This window comes from Micrasema longulum, unplaced genomic scaffold, assembly GCF_059751315.1.
Source record: "Micrasema longulum isolate JH-2025_06_02 unplaced genomic scaffold, ASM5975131v1 h1tg000469l, whole genome shotgun sequence".
Classification (NCBI taxonomy): domain Eukaryota; kingdom Metazoa; phylum Arthropoda; class Insecta; order Trichoptera; family Brachycentridae; genus Micrasema; species Micrasema longulum.
Window position 1 is genome coordinate 156,989 of NW_028277667.1, and position 20,360 is coordinate 177,348.

At 34.2% G+C, this 20,360-nt stretch overlaps 1 protein-coding gene and 1 long non-coding RNA gene across 3 annotated transcripts; one reads left to right on the forward strand and one right to left on the reverse strand.

The window, feature by feature from the left end:
- Window positions 1–1,149: 1,149 nt before the first annotated feature.
- On the reverse strand, window positions 1,150–3,404 carry LOC148281325 (uncharacterized). Of its 2 annotated transcripts, none has more exons than XR_015822377.1 (4): window positions 2,462–3,404; window positions 2,121–2,364; window positions 1,416–1,549; window positions 1,150–1,329 (listed from the first exon to the last, which is right to left on the reverse strand). It is a non-coding gene; the product is annotated as an uncharacterized LOC148281325 (long non-coding RNA). The 2 variants fall into 2 exon arrangements; XR_015822376.1 differs by having other exon boundaries at window positions 1,416–1,712.
- A 436-nt stretch (window positions 3,405–3,840) lies between these two features.
- On the forward strand, window positions 3,841–20,209 carry nesd (SHC binding and spindle associated nessun dorma). Its single transcript, XM_088226789.1, has 9 exons — window positions 3,841–3,929; window positions 5,391–5,603; window positions 6,610–6,847; window positions 7,748–7,983; window positions 9,112–9,242; window positions 11,684–11,896; window positions 12,095–12,379; window positions 15,676–15,848; window positions 16,801–20,209. Exons 2-9 carry the CDS (start codon window positions 5,402–5,404, stop codon window positions 16,922–16,924), a joined length of 1,602 nt encoding a protein of 533 aa, XP_088082915.1. The 5' UTR covers window positions 3,841–3,929; window positions 5,391–5,401; the 3' UTR covers window positions 16,925–20,209.
- Window positions 20,210–20,360: the final 151 nt, after the last annotated feature.

Sequence of the window (20,360 nt, forward strand, 5' to 3'; positions counted from 1 at the left end):
CTGTATTTTAGCTATACAAATACATAACATATTCATTTTGCAACAATAAATAAATAAATAGGTCAATAAGAATTGTTTATTTAAAAATATGTGATAAAAACCATCTGTATTTATATGCAAGAGTAAATAAATAACAGTTACTTAAATACAAATTAATGATTTTAAAATACAAATTAATGATTAATATTTTTTGCTTTTTACAACAGCCAATTTTTGTAAAACATTTAGATTATAATCAAGTAAAATTACTTCTAAAATTACTTACATTCTAAATAGAATCATATTTTCCTGACAATATTTTATTTATTTCCTGTGTCTAATTGAATAGTTGTAATTTAAAAATCAGCTTTACAAATTTTACTTTTATTACATTTATAACCACTCAAAATTTAAATTTTCCTCTATTATATACTGCAAGTTTTTATGGATATTTGATTGAATAAGATTATTTGGATTATTTAAATACCCATTAATAATTTCAATCCACCTTGTAAATAAATTCAGAAGGCTATTATATGCTAATTTTAAATAATAACCAGTTCTCTCTCTCAACAATACATATTTGTGATGAATTGAAGCTTCTGACTGAGTAAGGGATTGTTTGCAGGCCTCACAAATATTGTCACTTAACAATCTACGACAAATCCAACCAGCAGAATATCCATGGGCTCCAACTTTACTTCTCTCCTGTTGAGAGCGTAAAATAGATACATCATGCACAGTAATGCTATTGCATTCTGCTATTAACAAACTAGATAATGACATCCTAGATTCATTATTGAGCTCAGGTTCTGAAAGTAATGTGGGACCATCACGAGAGAAACTTAAAAACTCTTTCAGGTTTAGTATCATGCGCCCTCTATCGTCTTCACAGTTAAGTGTCGGAGAGTGTGACGACAAAAAATTACTAATAAGTGCAGACTTAAAAGTGTTGACAAAGTCTCTGCATGTTGGATTCACATTCTTTCCATTGTACATTCTTATTGTACCAAAAAAGTTTTCCAATGGATCTTGGTTGAGACGTCGCAGAACTAGTTTTTTATTACCAGCCTGATGCAAGTCTGCCCAGAGCCCTTGAACACCTTTGATGGTCAAAATATAGTTTTTTAGAGATGGTACAATCGTCTCTCTTCCTGAATTCAAATTTCATTTTCTTCAATTTGTTAATAGCATCAATCCAAAATGCATGGTGTGTAGACTGCGGTGTAGCAATGTATCTCATTTTACCCTTGGAAAAGTTGGTAGCACCATTTGTACTGTCGGAGAGTTTGTCGAAGAATAAGACGACATCACTGGTGGCTAACAAACTTAATTTTTTGGGTGATGACTCTGAAATAGAAAAAAACAAGTATTTATTAAAGACTAAATATTTTTAATTCATATTTTGATCTCATCCGGCACATTTAGATACATACCAAATTCTGCAGCAAAACGAAGAGCAGCAACCGTCCTTTCATTCAACACTCAGTTGCTTACTTTCATTTTTCGGATTTTATCAGGTATAATGTGTGCATCGTGTATTGATTTCAATAACCTCACATCTCCAATCCTTGCGTCCCGTTCATACACAAAAATTAAATCATTACAACTTGAAATTTTAGCCTCAGTTGATGTATTTTTATTTAGAAAATTATTTTTTAACCCCTTTATCAAATGGGGGAGGTCATAAATTATAAAAACCTTATGACTACATATTTCAAAAAATGTTTCATCTGCAAACAAATTTCAATAAAACATTAAACATAATATAAAACTGAAGTAGTATTATTTAAAATATTTGTAAAGAAAATCTGAATGTAATTTTGCATTTATAAACTAAGGAAATAAAAATAATTCTATCTACCGTTTTAGAAATTAATTTGTAGAATTAATTTTAAATAAAAAACACTTTGTATTTATACACCACATACGAGTTTAATATTAGTTAGTACACAAGTCTTGGGTATTCAGAATTCATCACCCATCATTAGGTGTAAATACAAACCTTTGCAAGTTTATGTTAACATTTGATGATGGGTAATTTTGAATACCAGAACCTTGTTTTCTAACTAATATTAATTTCATGATTGACGTATAAATGCAAAGTTTTTTATTAATAAAATATTAAAAATAATTATTACCATAATCTTTCCCATTAATCAAATACATTCTTCGTGTTTCTTCTCTTAAATATTTAAGTGCTCCAACATTCGTTGCACCTTGGTCACATATACTGGCCTTAATAATAAAACCAGTGTCTGAAACAGCAGCGTACACTTCCCGAATACATTTAACTGAATGGCAGGAGTTGTCCCTTCACAGAAATAGTAAGCAATATCATAAAAAATCTCCCTTATCATAAAAACCAGGGCATGGTCCGCAAATCTGAAATAAGAAAAAAATATATATTCTCAAAATTATGACATTACAAATGGAACTAAATAATTTGTTTGCAATACTAAATTTTTTTTTAAAAACAAACCTGGCTTTTTCTCAATTCCAAAATCGAGAAGCCTTTGGAGTCCTTCATTTTTCACACCAAAAGATAGTTATGGTGACAGCGAAATTATTAAATATTAATTAATATTTTTTTTAAATGCTCTTGTGTTTGCATTTATTCCTGTTCGGAAACTCAATCCCCCAAGAAGTCTATATAAGGTTCGTCTTTAAGGCGATGCAAAAATTTTCTGCACGAGTATGTAACCCTTGGGAGAGTTTTTCAACAAAGCAAGGGACAAAATTAGCGCAGTTTTGTGATATATAAAATTTTTTTTTTTGCTTCCTTGGCTATATGTTCTTCAGTAAATAAAGCCGGTGCTGCTTCAGGAAGTAGCCTACAGTTTCCCTCAATGAACTTTGCCTGAAACTGTCTTTGACATACGCGAAATGCATAGCGAATTCTACTATGTGATGTGTCTAATTTTGGCAAAGCGATATAGTTTGACGATGTCCCCGGATACATGGCAAGAAAGCATACAACACTTTTTTGACATTGTTATAATTATCACAGGCGAGAAAAATAGAAGAGAAAAGGTGAGAAGACACACGCACGACGTAGATTTAAGGTTAACACACGTTTTAAATTTAAACCATTTTTCACACGCGCTTTTTGCTTTTAATAGAAGAGAAAAGGTGAGAAGACTGACACAAACCGAAAAAATAACGAAAACAGGACACGCACGCCGTAGATTTAAGATTAACACAGGTTTTAAATTTAAACCGTTTTTCACACATGCGCCATTTGCTTTTTCTAACTGTGTGACGTCATGATGCGACATCAGCGCTCGTACGTAGCAAGTGCGTAGCGCTTACTCGAAATAGCGATGCGATACTACCAATTCCATTACTACCAACACAAGGGGGGTAAAACTCCATGACTACCAACACAAGGGGGGTAAAACACTTCGCAATAGGGACTGTCACCCCAGTGGCATGAACTAAAAGGTTATATCGAAATGCATTATTGCTGAGAAACCCCAGATTAGAGAAAACAAAAGAATGTATTGGAAAGTTATATTTAAATTCGTATTGAAATATTCTAAAATATTGCCGCGTTTTTTCTCAATACAAACATAGTTGATTTTATAATCTAAAACGAAAATACTTGCCTATTTTTACGGGGACAAAAGATTTTAATGCCTGAATATTTTAAACAGGTATGTTTAGCTCGTATCACTACCCATTTTATTTTTTTTATACAAAAATAAATATATTAAAAAGAAGCATAATGCCGCTTCAAGCTTTATTAGCTCCAATTAAAAATATATATGTAAAAATGTTCATTTTTACCTAGCCACCAATTTTTTGTTACAGTAGCCATAAATAACAACAATTTTGAATTCAAAATAAATTCACAATAAAATTCCGTAAGCGGTCTAAGTGCGTGACTTTTAAAGATATTTTTCAATTTGATTGTGATTCTTTCCTTTTATTACATTCAACTAAAAGCTGTAAGTGTTTATGATATATTTGTTTACTTATTATTAAAAAAATAACCGATTTAAACTCAAAATACTTCATACATGTTCAACTTTTCATCAGTGTCATTTCTACAGTTATTTCTTATTTATAGTTAAGTATTGCCCATTCCAGCATATTTATTTGTAAATACTTGACCCCAACTTTTATTATTCCAATCACGACGGTAAAACCCAGCATCCTAATTACTAATTGTATTTCGGAGTGTAACGAAAATATAAGGAAACACCTATGCACATTATATGTGAATGTGTGATGCTTTACATCATAAAAGAAGCCACATCCTCGGGGGACCGCTGGTTAAACCTGAGGATGTTAAAAAGATCGCCCTCTACCTAATAGCCTGATACTGTACCGGTCTGGTATTTGAGGGGGAGATTTAGCAAAATGTAAACTTTCGCCTTCCACACAGTAGCCAGGCCATGGTATAGACTTGGGCTTGGAGGGCAAGAACTATTCACGGGGACACGTCACAATAGATCTTCACAGGTCGCAGTGACGTCAGGAGCTTGCATAGCGCCGACCACCACCACTATGAATAAAAACAATATTAGAACCACGGCCATGGGTGTGAATTTCTTTTTTAAAAACTTGCACAATACAGTAATTCCGTGTTGCGCAAATATTGACAAAATAATACTTTCTCAAAAAAAATACTTGTTCTTAATTAAAGAGTATGTGTCCAGTACCTAAATGGCCAATCTCGAGAAGGTAAAATTCAAATAATTATTTTTGCTTAATATATTCTGTAGATTACAACATTTGGACAAACTCAAATATTGTAATGAAACCAACTGGTCCAAGAAGTAGTTAAAAAAATGGAAAATTGTTTTCAGGCGTTGCTTAGTATGTGAAATAATTCAGTCAGGTGAATCTCTTCACAATAAAGGTTTCAGCTCTTTAACTTCACTAAAATCAACAGATGGAAGAATTGAAGAAATATGGATGTTCAAACATAGGCAAAATGGTGAATGTTACACAGTGTGTAAAGTGGCCACATAAACCAGCCATTGACAGGTCATAAGCCCTGTAGATGCCTAGACTTCTATATTACCTTCTCTTAAATGTTCTTCATCTCTGTTGTAATATGTTAATAAAAACGCACTACTTTGAACGACGTCAGTGGTGCTATAAACTTACAAATCATTAAAAAAGGAATGGCCCACGCTCAGACGCCGAAGTCTTTTTGGACATTTTTTCCAAATTATGTTATAGCTTAATTTTAAGATGTATTTTTAAAGTAAATTTTTGTAATTAAAATTCTATGTAAATATATGTATGGAGAAATAAACAAAAAAAAATAATAAATATGAACCAATCAATGATATGAGAGCTGTGAAGGATATCTGGTTTGCTTATCGTAAACGAACCAATCAAACCAAAAAATAACAATAGTCTGGCACCGCATATCCTCCCAACTAAATTGTTTACAGGCGAGTTCGCCATGTCCCAGGCCGTGTGGAGGTTCGAGAGGACGGTCCAGGAGACTGTGGAGGCTCTGCGGGACGTGATACAGCGTGACGAGGGCGTGCGCGCCTCTCAGGTGCGGGGTGAGTGGAGCTACCGCGCGCAGCTGCTGCTGGAGCCCGCGGGCTGGGATGCCCTGTGGAGGGTCCCCAAGGACACGTGCCGGAGACTAGGTACAGGTGAGCTCGCCACGCGGAGATACCTAGCAGCAACAATACCAACATTTCGCACAAATACATAACTTTCACATATTACAACTGAGATGAAGAACATTTTAGAGAAGATAATATAGAAGTCTAGGCATCCACAGGGCTTATAGCCTGTCATTGGCTAATTTAAGTGGCCGCTTTACTCACTGTGTAGTGTCATTTTTGATCACAATCCATACTACTACATCTCTCCTGTTCAATAAAAATAAAAGGTTCAAGTGACTATCCAGTCTGTGTCTATTTCACGAAAAATACTACAATTTTAAACTGCATATTCCTATAGAACAAATTAACTACTTGTCTTTGTTAAATTCTTTGAATTTACCTACTCTGGAGGATCGCAGGACAATAACTGACTTAATATTTTTATATAAAATCGTTAATTCTAAATTCGATTGTTGCAAACTCCTGGATTTAATAAATATCAATATACAGACACGTAGAATTAGACAAAATACTCCATATTATTGTCACCCTTCTCAAACCAACTATCTTTGTCACTCACCAATACCGCGTATACACAGACTAGGAAATTAATGTACCTCTCAAATCGACATTTTTAACTCAAGTCTCTGTGAACTGAAATTATTCCTTTTTAAATAATTTATGATGTTCTATAGTAACGATTAACGATCAATTTGCAAAAGCTCCTTATGCTAATGATCTGCTGTTAACTCATTTTATGCTCAAAATAAACCAACTTTTTTTGTACATATTTGTATATTTTTCTTGTTAATTTTCTTTTTATACCCATGTTTTAATGTTGTTTTTTTATTTTTGAATATCTAACCAAACTCATCGTATTCTTATATTTCATATTGTAAAAGGCACTTGTGCCGTTTAATAAATAAAATACCGCCCCAGCGAAGCTGCAGATACATATATGAGCCACAGTTTTGAAATCTTTTTTCTTTATTTTGGTGTTTTGTATTTTTTTATTTTATTTAATGTCGCATCATTCATTTTTTCTCTCCAGACACGCGTTTCCCTCTCGTGGTGTACGTGACAGTGGAGGGGCTGGACCTGGAGGGCGGGGAGGCAGAGGAGGGCGGAGGACTTCGCGCCTCACTGCAGGTACTCGGGGTGCAGGACGAGGCCATCCGCCTGCCCCTTCGCCACGAGGGGGTGCCGCTGGAGCAACTGTGGCCGCTGCGGGCGCAGCCCAACTCGGCCATGCACATTCGCCCCACGGCCGAATTCATAGACCTCTACAGGTAAAGAAAAATCACAAACATGATTTGATTCTCAAGGTGATCATCGAATAACTCTTTAATTTATTGCAACAAGAGGAAAAACATTTTTGTATAAAGTGTGTCTAGCCATTTACAGGGCCTGCTATTGACTAGTTTAAGTAGCCACTTTATACACCGTGTAACATTCACCATTCTACCTATGTTTAAACATCCTGGTATAAAAATGAGGAACTTCAGCCCCACGAGAAATTGGATACAATAAATGTTTTTTTCTGCGCGGTAAAAATTGGAGCATTAAATTGTACCACAAAGTTACCTGAAAATGAACGAAAAAAATTGTGAAAAACATTTTAACCAAAACTAACTACTTTGAATGACGTTACTGGTTCATATGAATCAACCAATAATGAGAAAGTTATGGAAGACGTCCGGTTTGCTTGCCGTGGATGGACCAATGGGAAGAACTGATCGAGAATAACCAGAAAAGAACCTCTGAAATCACACGTGAAGTTATTTCAGAAATACAAAACTTTGAAAAATCGTAGCGCTGATAATACGAAATATATATATTTATTTTTCAAAACCACTGAACTTCCTCATTGGAAAAGTGTTTTCAGGTTTTGCCTAGTAGGTGAAATAATTCAGCCGGGTGAATCTCACCCACATCAATAAAGGTTTCAGCTCTTTTATCTCACAAAAGTCAACAGATGGAAGAGTTGAGAAAATGTGTTTAAACATAGGCATAATGATAATTGTTATACAGTATGTAAAGTGGCCACTTAAACCAGCCAACGATAGGTCATGAGCTCTGTAAATGCCTGTACTTCCATATTCCGTTCTCAAAAATGTTTTCCCTCTCTTATTGCAATTAGTTATATGTATATAAAGCGTAAATAAATGAATTCGATATTTAAATACCAGATACTTCTACACCATGATCTGGATGGAGTGGGACCTGGACACGGACGATGAGTGCGGTTGGTTCGAGCGGCACGTGGCGGCGCGCTGCGCTCTGTGGGCCGCCGCGCTGGGCGGGCGGCCCGGCGCCCCCGCCCCCACCGAGCTACGCGCGCTGCGCCACGAGGCCTCCCAGCTCGCCGCCGGCATCGCGCGCGCCCAGCAGGACCTGCCCAGCGACACTGAAGACAACGCCCTCGGTACGCTCTACTTAACATTTTGTTTGATTTTACTGACTGACTGGTCAAGAAATTGGAACATTCGGGTATTCGAGGTAAGCTCCTAAGATGGATCAAAGTGCCTTTCAAGTAAAAATAGCTAACTCCCAATCTACCAGAACGAATGGTGATTTTATTTATAGGTAAGCTATAAAAAAATATATATTTGTACCTACATAGGAGGTACATAATATAATGTAAGTAATATATACTTTAAATTGATATTTTTCTGTGGTTCTGTGTGATACACCAACTCTCATCCATGAAATCAACTCAAACAATGTAATTTTGTGAAATATTATATTATATAGATATATTATCCATTACTTTAATATATAATTCATTAAAAAAGAAATAAAAAATACCACTATGAATCTAGTCGATATTAGGTATTCAATTTGGTAATGTATCCAAAATAAAACAAGTTTATTGGATTATAATTCTACTTTCTAACTTTATAAAAAATAATATAATTATAGTCCAATAAACTTGTTTTATTTTGGATACATTACCAAATCAAATATGGAATTCTACCAATTGTCTGCATACACAATAAATTAGGTATTTAATTGAAATGCCAACTGGCCGCATTGTTCTAGTAATTAATAGTGCTAAAAACGGCCGCGTGGAGCGCTATATGTCCTGCAATATGACGCATGAAAGTAATTATGGTCTTATGTCAAAAGTACCATCTCGAAGAAAAATAGTCTTTAAGAAACAATGTTTGAAATACTGTTTTCCAAATCAAGAATCTTCAAATAATTTGTTTAATCTGCAAGTTTAATCTAGGAGAAAAATCCCGCACTGGGGTTAATACATTTAAAATATAGTATACTTATTTGTATGAAAAAATAAGCTGGAATAATCGGCTAGTTTCTTGGCTCACCGCAAGCGCTGGGCGCGCTTTATTAGTATTTGTATTTGGATAAAAATACAAATGGTGGAAATGATTTACAATAAATAGTAATTATTTATTTGTTTTTCTGTAAAAGAAGTTACAGTAAAACATTATTATGGTCAGTCAAATATAATGGTAAGCTGCGCATAATCGCTTCTATACACGGTTCGCCACTGCTATCTGCAGAACATAATGTACTTATTAATTTATAGATTGTTCCGGAGAGCAAATGTCTGAGTTGGTGATGCTCCACAATCGCCTTCAGCAAGTCCGTTCCCGGTGGGAGTCCTTACAGAATCCCCCCCTGAGGATGCAGCCATTAGAGGAAAATCTACCACCCCAGGTTATTGTTATTATTTGTTATTGGCTGGCAGCCTTTGCTGGTGCGCCCATATCTCATGTACTGTTTTTTGTCTGCGTACTTCTTCCTTCAAAGGAGAGTGGACAACTAGGCTTGACAATTTATTCCAGTCTGAAACCCCGCTGAATAGGAAGTTTTTCTCGGAATTGAGGTGGAATTGGGGACGATACAGCTAATTTGAAAACTTAATTTTTATTTTAGAGCTAAGGTTGGTCATATTAAATAAACCCTTCTCTAAACACGAATTTTCTTAATGTACAGGTTGCCTATTACAATAGCTACCTATATGTTGAACAATATTACTCTGGACATTGATATTTTTCACGTCTGAGGGAGTTTTTTGATGCAATATTTTCTTGCTGTTTTCACATATTCTCAAGATATTATATCTACCTGTCTTTTATTTTTATAAACAGTGAAACCTCTATCGTTTTTAAAGGGACCTATTTTTGTTATATGGGAGTTGCTTTATTATTTACCTCGCTTATACAAGGTTTATATTTAAAAAAGTGGATTTTTCTGCAATCAAATTTCTTTTAATTTATCTAAACTGTCGGGATCAGGAGGGATATACCCACCATGGCCTGTAAGCATCTGGGTGAGCTCGTAGCCAGCATTCTACATTCTCCTGAAATCAGAGGCATTGAAAATGGCAGGGAAAAACATTTTAGTTATACTTCCGGTAGTCTCACTCAAATAACGATCGTTCCAGAGTTTGTCCTTGTATCCAGCCATACTAACTAATGTCCATTACAATAGGGTCGACCGAATTTCGGTCAGTTATTGCATGGACGCCAGATTTGCAATCTGTAAAGGGACCTATTGCAATCAACTATGAATGCTAGAAAACATTGATTGCAGGAATAAGAGGTCAATACACAAGGAGATACGATTTGGTAAAAATACTGCCCTCCCAATACATGTTGCCATTATTAGGTTAAAATTCTAAAAAGGATACACGTTTCAGGGCCCTGATTACAATGCGAAGTTGACAGAGTTTTCTTCGACTGTCCATAAAGAAAAACCGATAGTTGTGTACGAAAAAGAGTATATTTGTATGAACATTTAAAGTATCTTCGTCGGTGACATATGATTGAATATGTTAAGAAGAAAAATTGTATGCATGTTCTGTTTTTCATACAACATAATTTTACTTTGTAGATAAAAGGTCCCTGGTGGAAATAAATGTATTTAAATAAAAATATAAAATTAGTAAGCTGAACAAAAAATAATTTTATTACATCTTTCATCGACATTTGTTTTGTTGTTATATTATTTCCTTAAGTCAACAGTATATTTTCCACTTTGCAAATGACTTTTTTTCCAGCATCAATTATTGCATGTTCATATTAGAAGTTTTTTAATCTTTCGAGATTGTGCATGCTTTTGAAAATGAAAGTGCAGAGGGCGGATCCTTTCATCGGCGACAAACTGCGACTCTCTTTCTCAAATAATCCGCGCATTGTCACGAGCGCCGTCAAACATTCAGATAAAATATATAAATTAATATGTAAAATGGTGAAGAGAGAAACGATCAATACAATCCAATACTTTTTCGTGTGATTCGTATGGAATTAATTCTGAGTTAAAAAAAATAAAGGACCCATCCGGGAAGACGATTCTTCGACAATAGATAGAGGTTTAACTGTATATCTAATTTTATTGATGTTTCAACTAAATACGTATGGATAAATGAATTGAAATTTGTCTATAAAAATGTAATTTTAGGACTTTCTGTCTATTTTATTTTTCCATTTAATAGCCTATATTAATGTGTTTGTAGCTGTCAGTGAACCAAGTAAGCATTTAAATTTAGTTTATGTTAAAACGCACATTTAAAAACTTTCTGTCACGCACGTGTCAATAAAGGCTATTAAAGATTTGAATAGACTATACGTATATGCATATATATTATGAATTTCTTTGTATTAATGTAAATCTAATTATCAGTAAACTGTATATCAATTATCAATATCAATCACTGTACACAATACACTTTTTAAGAACTAACTTGCTACACACTCTCATATATTTTTCAAATTAGATTTTAAAATGATACATTTTTTACACAGTATAGCGTAGAATGTATCCACCTTGTAAAACAGGAGTGTGATGTATACACTCGTAGTGACAAGCACCATGGTGCAGTTGGTAAAATGGTTAACTGTAAAATTAACATCGCGAGTTTGATTCCAGTCAGTCGGAAGAAAAAATCCAAGAAATATTTTTGTGGTGTATTTTTCATAACCTGCTTCCATATCCCCGATTTCACACAGCTAACAAAGCCTCTAAAATTGAATCTTAGCAGTAATTCCTATAAAGAAAATAAAAAAAACCTCAGTAAGTGGTTATATACTATTACTTACCAACTTTAGATGGTACAGGATTAATGTACCTGCTGTGATCACTCCCCTTATTTCCAGAACATAGTGATATGGATGGGGGGCACCGTGGAGGATCATATCTCCTGCCTGCGCCGGGTGAGCGAGATGCTGCCCCCGGGGGCGTCCGTGCATTGCGCGCCCTCTCTGGACGCCGCCCTCTGTGCGCCGCGCCCCCCGCCCCACTCCCACCTGCTGCTCTGCTCGGGACCACACCCGCTGCCCGACCATAGCCCACTGGGGGACCACTATACGGTACGAGTCTTGTATACGCACCAGAGTACTCTATTCTGAATTTAAATATCGTGTTGTGTATTCAAAATTTCAGTACGTATACACATTTTTTTTTTTATACTGTGGATATATTCCACTCATTCTGAATATTTTTTACCTCATTTAAGTTTTTATATCCAATTATTATAGCAGTGTAATGCCACCTGTTAATTATCATAGATCACTTCCGTGGACGGCGATGCCACCCTCATGTGCACGGAAGACCGCACCACGGGCGTGGCCACGCGCGGCCCCGCGAGCCTCTCCCGTCTGCGACTGGACGCAGCTCGCTGCAGCACGGCACTGGCCGTGAGAGCCGCGCGGGCCGCCCTCGCCGAGTGTCGCCTGGCCGCAGGCCACCAGGACGCGCAGGGGGTCGTGGTTCACCGCGGGGCCGAGCTGGATATGGCGGCGACATCTGTGGACGGGTTCTTCACAGGCATCGTGGCACATTCCGGAAGCACTGTAAGCTTTATATTTGTGATAAACGCGTTTCCACCTCGTAGAAAGCATCGTGAGACTTTATTTCTTGGCAAAGCACTAAAGTTTCCAGTAGATATAGAGAACTCTTTCAAGTACAACCAGCGAATTGTAAATCCAATTCTGAATTTAGTACATCTGAAGACAATGTGACTATATGAGGGCATTGGAAGCAAAGATGTCAACCTACAAAAAAAATTTTTTTTTTTTTCATTCTGTAGTTTATCTACTACTACTACTACTACCATCACGCCATTTCTCCGTAGGGGTAGGCAGAGAGAATGGACCGCCACACACGTCTATCCTGGCATACAATCCTAGCCTCTTCCACATTCAGACATCTTGTCATACATGCCCTTCGGTTCTGTCTGCTTTTGACATGACCAGACTTAAGATTTTGGTTTATCTGATCATGCCACGTCTTCCTTGGTCGTCCTCGTCTAACGTTGCCGTTCATTTTCGCCATATATACTTGTTTTACCATTCTCTCGTCGTCCATTCGTTCTACGTGACTAAACTATCTCAGAGACCCTTTCTTAATCTTATCAATTATACTTGTCTCAGATTTACACTCTCGCCTGATTTCATCATTCGTAACCCTGTCATACATTGATTTCCCACACATTCATCTAAGAGATCGCATTTCAACCGCGTTCACTCGGCTTTCATCCTTCCTCTGCCAGTTCCATGTTTCACTTCCATACATAAGTGTTGAGACTAAAACTCCGTTGTGCACTGCCAGTTTAGCTTCGATTGACATATTTTTATTAGAAATTACTGTGCTTAGTGCTCTGTTCATTTTGTTGCCCGCATTCACTCTTCTTTCGACATCTTTTTATACTCTTCCATCTCTTAAAAACATGCTTCCCAGATACACAAATTCTTCTACTTGCTCGAGACATTCGTTGTTTACATTTATTATGCAGTCAGTAACCTCACTATCCCTTTCAAATACCATCACTTTTGACTTACTTTCGTTCATTGCCAATTCGCTCTCCAGGCATACATCATTCATTCTAGAGACTATTTTATCAACTTTATTTTTATAAAAATCATGAGTTGAGTTGCAAATGTAGTTTAAAATCATACTTCTGATGGTTTACAATGAAAGCATCCACCCCTTTCCCGAAACTGTTCATAAAGACTCGAGTCTTTCTTCAGTTTCGCATATCAATATCATTTTTTTTAAAACTAATTAAGCGAAAATTTAATATTTCTTTACAATCAAACCCCGGAAATAACAAAAGAAAGAAACTTTAAAAGCATTCATTGTACCCCTCACTGCAGTATTGTCAATTTGTGATCAATCAAATACACATGGTCAGCACAATCACCTTTTTCTAATGTCCCAGTATGACAGTGAAGGAATACAGTGTTAGTTCCAAATCGAGACCGCGGCCGCACGCTCCAGATCCCGCCTCGGAAAGGAAGAATAACGTAGTAATACAAACAAATCAAACAACGACACAAAACTCAAATACATATGGGAAACATTAGAATAATTTGCCCTATACAACATGCACTCAAGCAACAGAAGAAAAACAATACATATCTTGACCAAATCACAGTGGAACATCAAATTATCAAGACACTACCGGCAAAATCCTAACATAGATGCCAACATGATCCCTATCGAACTCAAGCGAAATTACTTCTCGTCATAATACTGAATTCCTCGCAAAAACCATTATCCTAATACCAAAAGTAGAAACAATCCTATGCAAAGACCCTAATCGTCCTAACAATCTCTCAGACCTTGGAGCGTGGTCGGCGCGTGGTTCTCTCGAGTTAGTCTAGTATTTAGATTTGTAATTTACCAATTCCCTTCTTATAGGACAAGAACAACACAGATGATGGTTTAAAAATAGTGTTAAGCAAACATAGCAATATACATCGGACATTTTTTTCAACCAATGACAGTCTTGAGATTTTAATTTTCAAAATGGCCGTGCCATACAAATATTAAGAAAGTTTTTTGAATTTGTGTTTCTATTAAAGCCAATTTATTAGTATATTCAGTGAAAATAACATTTCTAACATAAAGACTCACTTTGGCATTAATGTACCAGTTTTTGTTAGTTCTCTCGAAAACACCAAAACAGAAGTTTGCTATCTTTGCTTCCAACGCCCTCATGTATTGGGGAGTTGAATAAGTTCTCGCTGTTTTTTCTGTTTTTTTAAATGGCAAAGAACATGTCATTGAAAGTATTGTCCATCGCTAGCGACTACTTTTTCCCATCTTTCTGGCTGCTTACGAATACCATCTCAGATGAATGACTCATCTTTTGAGGTTATCCGCAAATTGAGATATTTTTTTTGGCATCTTCATAAGAACGAATGTGCTTCTCAGCCTGGCCATGAGTCATGGATCGGAACAAGTGGTAATCGGAAGGAGCAATGTCCGATGAATACGGCGGGCGGGGTAGGACTTCCCATTTGAGCGTGTCCAAGTATGTTTTGACTGGCCTTGCAACATGTGGCCGAGTGTTATCATGCTGCAAAAATACTTTGTCCTCATATTGCGACTGTTTTTCCTTCGGTATATTTTTAAATTATATATAAATATATATATATCTTTATATATATAATTCCTCTGTACGTGTGATGTCACTGGACTCCTTCTAAATGGCTTAACCGAGTTACGTGCGGTTTTCAGCGAAATTTAGATCTTTGCGCTGCTCGTGTTCGCGCATAAATGTTTTATTTATCGACCTACCAAGGTTGTATTCAACGAAAATGCATACACAAAAAAAAAGGAAGGATGTTATTTTTAGTGTGTAAAAAAATATTGTTTTTGAGTGTTTACAAACAGGGTTCGCTTTTTATGGATCCCAATCAGATTCTTTCCTTACGCTCTAAGGAGTTTTACATTATAAGTAATTTCTTCACATTTATTTCTTTTAACTGAATTTTTGGTAATACTTAAATAATATTAACTAACATTCAATACTTGTTTTAATAAAGTGCACCCCTGTTAGTGAGAAGAGCCGAGTTTGACATTTGCAAAAAGAATTCTATATTTAATTATTAAAATGAAATTTTTTATGTTTTGGAACTCAACCATAAACAAGTACCTAGATACCTACTTATCAATGAAAAGTATTTTTCCAAGCTAATAGCAGGCAAGCCAATGTTCGGGCAGGACAACGTCTGTCGGGTCCACTAGTATATAATATATACATCTAATGTACACACATCTGCTTCAATAATAATATTGTTAATAATGTTTGATTACAATTCTGTTAACAACTGAATCACGGGAGAATAATCAACTCTTTCAGGTACGTCTGGTAGACTGCACCCTGAGCAATTGCGGTGTAGGGCTTCAGGTGTACGCAGGTGCGAAGGTGACGCTAGTGCGCTGTGTCTTCAAGGACTATGTGGAGGCAGCTATTCGATACGAGACTAGTGGAATAGCGGCTTCCGAAGGGGGCTGCAGCAGCTTACTTCTTAGGTAATACAATTTACTTTATTATTGGACATCAGCCCACAGACTATAAGGACTACAGACCTCTTTGCAGGTTGGATTTTTGGTTTAAAGTTTTTCTTATTCCTATATTAATTAGATACCTTTTTTTTAGAACCATTGCCCCACGGTTCTTCTTAGGGATGTGAATGTATTAGACGGCTTCTAAAAGTAAACATATTTAGGTAATTGTTACATGTACTGTATTGGCATATTTAAAATATTTTTAAACACCGGATAGCAGGTTTCAAATATACACATTTTTGTAAATAAATATCGATGTTACTTTATACCGTCTCTATAATATGTACTGGTGAAGATGGCGTTTATAATCGCAGCCCTGGCGCTGAAACTGAAACTTAAGTCGTTAAAATATAGCTTGATTAGAATGACAGCTGCCAAACTAATGTCAATAGTGATGGGAAATTACTGATCACTGATTATGTACCGATCAAATCGATTTTATCAGTTTTTCATGCAAACATGAAACTCTGTTTCAAAAACAAGCCTATTATAGTGTGTTTAAGACACCAAAAAATAAGACATTCACCAAAAAATAAGACATTTATACTTTTTTCATGAACAACATAACATCAAATGAATTATTTTTTTATTCGATCCATTTACATTGATCAATTTGTCCCATCTCTAACGTTTTTTCAAAATGATGTAACCTTGTAAGAACGTCGTTAATAATTAGGTTTATTTTAGTTTTAAAGCTGATTTTAAATATTTATGTTGATTTATGTGTCAAACATTGTATAAAAAAAATAAATTAACATACCAGATATGAATGATTTTTCGTGTCAGTATAAATCACTCCTTAGACGTTACTACAAAGTTATGTCGTCACTTTTGCTGACAACTGTCATTCTAATCAAGCTGTATTTTAAGGACTATAGTATGCTATGTATAGTAATAATTGTGTCATCTATTCCAGGTACTCGGATATAACATTCACAGACTGCAAGTTCTTCAACAATGGGATTAATGAAGTGTTTATTGCGAGATTAGATGAAAACGCTTGTCCGGAGTGGGATAGTGATACGGTTTCCACATTTTAACTAATATTTATATTTTAATTCGTATCTTTTGATATATTTGTAAATTTTATTTCTATGTTCTATCTTCTATCTTAGTTCTATCTTAGTACTTTTTATATGCATCTACATATCGACAGCTTATATTCCTATGTTGAAAATCGTTGTCGATATCAACATTGTCATTTTGTCGAATGATGTATTACAATTAATAAAATCTGTTAGCGTAATAAAGTCAATTTGACAAAAAAAAGTCTTTCAGCGGCTAGTAAAAATTTTACCACTCATAATTTTTTTTGCTTCAGTTTTTAAATAAATGCTTAATATTCAGGCCTAATCTAATGAGTTCTTAGTAAAGCATTAAAATTTTTATTTTTTATGCATTTAATCCTTTGCTCCCTGACGGTACATATTTTTCCAAATGTGAAATAACTTGGATATCTCTTATATGAGAATGCATTTGGATCAGTTTTGCGTAGAGCAGTCACCCGTTTGGCTGTGTAAAATTGCTTCTCCTTTCCTCAATATTATAATTATCATAGCAAGTAAGTTTTTTTTTTTCTAATATTTTTGTGGTGTGATTATAATCCGGGTTTTTAATGATTTTATTTGTAAATATATCGTATTGGAAAAGTAGCAACTTTTTATATTGCAATTCCCTGACGGTACAAATTTATACCATTATTTTTTTATATAAAGAGTTTTTTTTTTTAAAATAAGGAAAATACATTTTTTTTAAAGCTGATTCTAGCATAACATAAAAATGAAAAAGTTCAAAAAGACTACTAAATCTATCTTCAGGGAACAAAGGGTTAATATATTATTTCATTTTTACTAACCTTTTCACTGCTTAATATATTCCGCGCAATCTCTCCGCCATTGTTTGATTAATTTCCGAAATTGAATTTTGGTTTAAAAAATACTTATTTTAAATAAGATAGGTTGATATTTTTTTTTAAAGAGGTAAATGTTATGAAATACTAAAATTCTAGCCAAGTTACATAAATTTGTAAAAAAATATACAATGTATTTTTTTGCAAGGCAACTTTTATGTAGAGAAACCAGTTCTTTTTTTTATCTTATAATAAATATTGTTTTGATTTAACAGGCGCATTGATGGAAAAGAAAAAAAAAACACATGTTTATTTAAAAGGCAAATAAATTTCCATGTAGAGAAAATATGGCTAAAAATGATAATATATATAATACAGAAATCACAGTGAGTGCGTGAATATTAAAAACGGCTTAAGTCAGGATCCACACTGGTGGCACGCCAATGGAAACCGTCTTATGTTGTAGTCTGAATAAATGTCTTGCATTTCAAAAACAAGAGTAATTATTAAATTGTGTGCAGTATGTATGTAGCTATTTATTTTATGTATGATGTAAACACAGTTTTCATTAAATTTTAAAATTGTCCTTAAAATTCCACATAAGTACTCGAATATGGCGAATTGAAAAAAGAAACATTACATGTTATGCCCTAGATTTTTATATTTTATTATTAGATTTATTTATATTTTATATATTAAGCAATCTTGAATTTTCATGTTGAACATGTTTGGTTGCAACCGGGCTATTTATTTGTCGTTTCTTATTCCTAAAAACAACAGAAGAAGATTGATTTTAGTTTAACTCAAATTAATTGAACAAAAATAGTGATTTGTGGTTATATGAAAATTGTTTCACTTTAACTGGCCATTAATATTCCATAAAATATCGTGGGTATACTGTGGGTGGCAAAAAACCTTAACTGGAAAATATGTGGATTTGACTTAATGATGCAGTTTTGTAAAGTTTTTAACGCTAACTGGCAAAATACAATAAGTCATGTTAAATTTCATATATCTGTAGTTTTTAAAATAAATTTAAGGTTAAGTCGTATTCCGGGTATTTTATTCAGGCTAAAAGCTTTAAATAACTTAATATTTACTAAATATAAAATTCATAAACGGAAAAATTTAAAACATGTTCTTAAATGAGCACGTAACATCTTACTACATATATTTAAATAAGATATAAAAGAGTAAAATTGGAACAAAACTGAAATGCTTGATTTCTTAAAACAGGGATTTGAGAATTAAAGCTTTTTGCCAGGTATACCCACGATATGTTATGCCCTAGACTTTTATATTTTATTATTAGATTTATTAATATTATAGTTTAAGTACTAAGCAATCTTGAATTTTCATGTTGAACATGTTTGGTTGTAACCGGGCTGTTAATTTGTTGTTTCTTATTCTAAAAAAATAACAAAAAAAGATTGATTTTAGTTTAACTCAAATTAATTAAACAAAAAGAGTGATTGGTGGTTATTTGAAAATTGTTTCACTTTAACTGGCCGTCAATATTCCTTATAATGTGTAATAATCAATTGTGCCATTTAATAAATAGATAATGTTTTTAAAAGTGCAGTGAAACTCCAATTATCCAGATTAATGAGTGCCAGATTTTATTGATTTTGAAATAATGCAGCGAATTGTAATCACATCAAACACTTACTTAAACATGTCCCATGTCCAGCAAAGTTAATTGCACAATTTAATTCAAATTAAAAACTACTCTTTTATTTCCTGATAATGATCTGGATGTTTGGCAACCCGGATGACTGAAGTTCGGATAAATGGAGTTCTACAGTATTAATTAGTCTTCCATACAATTACTGTATTAAATTAAAGTACCGAGCAATAATACAGTAGTTTTGTTTACTTTTATTGTTTAATCTTAATTTTTATATAAATTGGTCATTTATAGGCAGCTTTGTTTAAATAATAATTTTAATAAAGAAAATAAATTTTAAAACATAATAATTACGTCGACAGCAATCAATCCATCACCATATAACTCAAATTTGTCCACTTTAGAAGAGAAAGATTAAATTATTTTTTTTATGTGTGTTCGGTAAAATTATTGTTTCGTTTTATCATTTAGGTAAATCTTACTTTACAAATTATATATAATGTTTTTACTAGAAATGTTTGAATATATTTACCGCCGAATGGCATAACTGGATGACTTAGGTGGTGATATTATACGTACGTGGTGATAGATTGCCGTCGACAATTATTTTTTTATTTTTATAATTGATATTTTATGTTTATGAAAATTGGTAAAATTAAAAAAATTTAATATTCTGTATATTCATTTGTATTATTATTTCATTTTGTTTTTCAACATTCTGTAAATAGTTTGAATGTTTCAGACTAACCATATGATGATGCCATATGAAAGAAGATGAACATTAATAAAAAATAAATTAAAAGTGATTTTATGACGGAGTCATAAAGATTAACAAATTACAACGGAGGTGAAGAACATTTTAGAGTAGGGAATATGGAAGTATACGCATTTTACAGGGCTCATGACCCGTTGTTGGCTTACTATAGTAGTCCGTGCGAGTACTTTAGTGTTAAGCTGCTCACTTAAAATTAAATTAATAATATTAAAATAAAATAAACAA